This window comes from Montipora capricornis, chromosome 9 (genome assembly GCF_036669925.1).
Source record: "Montipora capricornis isolate CH-2021 chromosome 9, ASM3666992v2, whole genome shotgun sequence".
NCBI lineage: Eukaryota > Metazoa > Cnidaria > Anthozoa > Scleractinia > Acroporidae > Montipora > Montipora capricornis.
In genome coordinates, this window is record NC_090891.1 from 39376016 (window position 1) to 39381015 (window position 5000).

The 5000-nt window shown below is 40.3% G+C and overlaps 1 protein-coding gene across 1 annotated transcript in view; it reads right to left on the reverse strand.

The window, feature by feature from the left end:
* Positions 1–5000, reverse strand: part of LOC138016959 (uncharacterized) — a 30043-nt gene that overhangs the window by 8886 nt on the left and 16157 nt on the right. Inside the window, exons 15-18 of the mRNA XM_068864146.1 lie at positions 4347–4468; positions 3322–3429; positions 2185–2228; positions 781–835 (exon numbers count right to left, since the gene is read on the reverse strand). Coding sequence (XP_068720247.1) covers positions 781–835; positions 2185–2228; positions 3322–3429; positions 4347–4468 — 329 coding nt within the window. The remainder of the gene's footprint in view (positions 1–780; positions 836–2184; positions 2229–3321; positions 3430–4346; positions 4469–5000) is intronic.

Genomic DNA, 5000 nt, shown 5'->3' on the forward strand with positions numbered 1-5000 from the left:
TTTCATTTTGCAGGAATTCAGTCGAGCCTAGTGACTTTTTATAGAACGGCTATTTCTTCAACAGAAGAAACAACCTATACGCTCCAACAATTTAGCCTGGTGCAAGTTGTACTATAATTGCTTATTCAAACGAAATGCCCAGAGCACCAAACTTTTGGGCTGGAAGACGTTTCCCGCGGGAAATTACCAGAGTGTAACCGCTATCACCTAGGTCTACGAAACACCCCGGTAATTTCCTGAGGTACTTTTACCTCGGGAAGTCCCTTCTACCATGGTATGTGTGACCACACCTATTAGCTCCTTTTGTTTGTCGACCAGCAATTGCACATTGCAGAATTTGCTGCAAACCTATAATCAACTAGTTCTGACCTCAAATGGTTGTACTTTAGTATTTTCTCTTTATAGAGTGTTTTCACTCACGTGATCAGTAACCTTGTTTTTCCACTGAAACAAAAGAAAACGTTCGCATGATAATAGAACTCAATTCCCGGGGGATTAATTGGGTAAACCAATATGGCCGCCGTTCCTTTGTTCAGGGACACCAACATGGCCGCTGTGACGTCACGTGAAAACACTCTATACTCTGTCAAATTCATTAACTAGAGGATTTATGCAACGACGGATATCAAATTTCTTTGAGCCAAGCGCTTCCATCCCTTTAAGAAAGTTTAACTGAAGGCGGCAAGGAGCTACTTTTGGGCTTTTGGTTAAACATATGGTTTAGTGTAAATCTTGCTTTAAAACTATTCGACCACCAGTTTAGATGGTAAGAACCCTTACTTTGGGTAATCCAGCCATCTCCAGCCATTCATGAATAAATTCTTCCATAGTTGCACTGTGAGTAAGATGAAAGAACAAGAAATCAGGGTTTTTGCCCACATAGCAAAAACCGAGACGGAATAACCAAAAGCGAACAACTCCATACTAGTTTAGCGCGTCTATGTGACGGCTCTTTCACCGTCCAAACTCTTCTTCTTCCCTAAGCAGGGAACACCCACATTTACCAAACAATAACTTTAGACGGGAGAAAATAATGAATTGATAAGAATGCTCTTTTGAAAATATAGAAATGACTGATGTATGCATACACGCTAACGTCGTCGCCAAAACCTTTTTCACGATGTAGTTTTGCACTGTACAGAATATAGAAATACATTAAACTGAACTCGTGCCACGTGGGCAGCACGATTAAATTTTCCCATGTTAAACCAATGCTCTTGCTTTGTGCCGGTTTCCTTGCGTCAGCAACCTTGAGAAATGTTAACCACGAGTTTTACCACAAAAAAACACAGAACATAATTGGTTTTACGTGGAAGAATAGGCCGTGTTTTCACGACAGCCGTTGTCCCGCTTAACATTCCTGAAAGTGGTTTGTTTGCAGACTCAAAAACTATACGTGTTTTCACGGGTAAGAATAAATGACGAGCGAGCAGCCAATGCGGCAATAATAAAAATAATAAAATAGCACGCCTGTTGTATTTCCGAATTGAAATTGCCAACTAGTTTAAGCTACCTGGTTTGGTGCCTTAAATTTAATGAGAATTGTATTGAAATTTGACGAGTCGCTTAACTTTAAGAGATTTGGGAAAGGAGTTGTTTTAACGGAATCTTCGGTTGTCAGTCGCTAAGCGACCTTTAGCGACCTGAAAAACCGCTCGTGAAAACAAGGCCATAATCGTGCTGCACGTGCGGCACGCATGTTAGTTCATTTCGTTGCTGTAACATGCAAAACAACAACGTCAAATGATCGAATTTAAGGTTTTGACGATAACTGAACACACAACAGTGAATTGCTCGTTCCTTACTTAAAACGCGTCCGTCCGATCCAGTGATAGCATAACAACGTGACCACGCAAATGCGAACCTTTCATTGTACTCTGAAACCGATTGTACCCAATGTATTTTTTTTTAGGACACTTCGCCCACATTGTGCGACGTGAGCATTGTGCGAGATGGAACAATCGCTAAAGACATGCGATAGTTTTAAGTTATATTTTGAGGTAACGATTTCGCCTACTTCGCCACTCTAGATATTAAAGTCCCTAACACTCCCTGCTGAATTTGGAGACAAATTCTGAATGTCAATTGAAACACGGTAAATTTGATGTTTCGCCCAGAAAAACGTTTGTAAGATTCCAGCGTTTGTTTTTTCTTTTCAAGAAATGCTGAACTGTGCAAACCAACCTTGAAATGTCGGGGAAACTTTGCGAGAAAAACGTAAAGAAGTCCTGTAAAGAAATAATAAAGAGAAAAAATTAAAATACTAAGTGCGTCAAAGACGCTGGACTGCGAAAAGCCATATTTAACGTGATACATTCTCAGTGTGCTAGAAGTCTGGATTTGGAATGTGTGGAATAAATAAAAGCTCAGAGCCAGCACAAAAGTTTCCCTCTGTAACTCGCTATAAAAATGCGGAAGACAATGATAATATTTTTCTTTTAACGAGGACAATGACTCTTACTGGAAACCAAGTAGAGACCCTCCTCCAGTTGAGGGAAGCAGACCAATTGGTTCTGCACCAGCGAAGCCCGAGAAGACAAGCTGAAGTTAAACCCAAAATCAACTCCATCTGGTCGACTTCAAGCCGTCATCCGCCTCAGCCACTCGGACAGGGTGCCTCTGGAGAAGTCGGAATGGCCAAACCCAGGCCAAACTCAGGGTGTTTACGGAAATCACTTTCACCAAGAAAGGACTACCTTCCGAAGTAGTCCTTTTCTCCAGATTTTACCAAAAAGAGCATTTCCTTGCGTTGTTAGAACCTGGTTCCACTGCGAAAATCATCGTTGAGATCAACAGTTCTGTCTTCCACCGGATAAACGCTTTTTCCCGACAGAAATGGATGGTATAACTAGATATGGTTTGATGCTACTCTCGTTTGAAGAATAACGAATGTAACTTAAAAAGTTACGATTCAAGACCTAACCCTTAGACACTCGTACGAGTTTCTTCATCAGTGGTGATCTGCGACTGAAGCAAGAGTCTCTTTATACTCACTGAGTAGGGTCTTTTCCTGTTAATAACATGCAAGTATGTTTCTTCAAATCAAAGTAGCATGAAATGATGTCTGATTGTCAACCAGTAATTGCAATGTGAGCCTCACCTACCATTTGAACAGCTCTTTATCTCTTTGGTTGTTTCAAAAGCGGAAAATACACGCAATACCATTTGTCAAAAACTTCCCAGACTATCTCTGCTCTCTTTGTTTCTAGTTCAAAGATCAAGCGTACAGGATCGCTAGCTGATCATAAATTAAGGCAAAACCAAAATGAAGCTCTTTAATCTCTGGTCTTAATTACCGAAAATAAAGGCTAAGGTACTTACTTCGGAAGTCACCAGTCGTTCTTTGTAATGCTGTACATAGCTGTAAAGAAAGTTATCGAACTGGTCGCGCCCCACCATGGTTGCCAGGTGATGAAGAAGAAAATAACCCTGTGAAACCATAAAAAGATAAACATGACATCTTTTGCGATTCCGAAAATTTGGTTTCACTTTATTGTACTCGATGGAATCAGAATCGAAATCAAAGGATTGTTCGCTAATATCATTTTGATGTTCATTAAATGTTAACGCTGTGCACTTATGATCACGAATCACACTCCACGACGCAAATTAAACTCAGTAAATTTTCAGAAAAAGATACCAAAAACGGACTTTTAAATTTCAAGACAACGATGTTAAATTAATTCTTGTAGATGGAGACATCCATGACAAATTTTAACAACTGCTTCTAGACGAGAATTCGGAGATTTAACGAAACTGCCCTCAACAGCCCACATGCGATATTCTGATACTCAAGGCGCGTTTACACGACAGGGGAAACATGGCAAGGGTCCGATAAAAAGTGCAACGGCTCCAATCATTTTTGTAAAGACACAGTGAACTTTTATCCATTCCGCTACGGGAGCATAGAAGTTCACTGCTTCTTTACAAAATGATTGGAATCGTTCCACTTTTTATCGGACCCGTGCCATTTTTCCTCTGTCATGTAAACGCGCCTTCAGACAAAATGAGCTTACTGGCTAAATTCAACAGCTTGTGCCCCGTTTCCTTTCGCTCATAATTCGCAAGAAAGAATGCTATACAAAATTACACTGAAATTTCCATGTCTGTATAGTCTTAAAGCAATAAATGTCACAGTATCAATCAAAGAACGTTTAGTATCCGACACTTGTGCGTTACTGTGTTCAAGACATCTTCGAGAATTTTCGTGAATCTCTACTACCGCCTGCATTGAGTCGGTTTCATAGCACACACAAGGATCACGCCGGATAACTTTAAAATAATCTTCTTCCCGCCGGTAGAAAAAGATGAAAAGTATGACCGTTCAAAAACTAAAGCGAGCAAACCTTAAGATAGTGGACTTGCGTCCACTTTTTGGAGCATATTTGACCGAACTGCACCACACTATGAGGGCGGACAGAATCTGGCTGATTGACGCTGTTCTCGATTGCTTCGGCGGTGGAGAGTGCTGTTAAGAGAAACAAAGGAGCTGTTTATATGGTGGAAGAAAGAGCTTGTGATCTTCCAAGCGATAAGATCTTCTTAGCTGAGCGACAGGAATATCCGAGCGCCATAAATATAATGTACAGAGTGTTTTCGCCCACGTGATCAGTAACCTTGTAAATTGTTCCTTTTGAACAATACAATACACCTGTTTTGTTATTTCAAGAATTTACGTCAAAGCTGTGCTTCCTGTTCTGGCAAAACGTAGCGTGAACCGATGGAACAAACTTGTCTTTGATAGATAAAGTCGCAATGATTAAATGAGTAACTTGAGCAAGTTATATCTCGCAAACGAGCTTGGTGACCTATTTTTTTTAATTGTCCATTTCGAGTCACCATAATGTAGGGAACAATCCATAAAAGTTTAAAGAAAATCTTACGACAACTTCTATTGCTAAGGAATCACCTTAATAGCCTGAATACATCTAAACTCCAGCGCTGTATGTCAATTCAATCTTGTACACACCCGCAATGCATTCTAAGGTGACTGACAAATC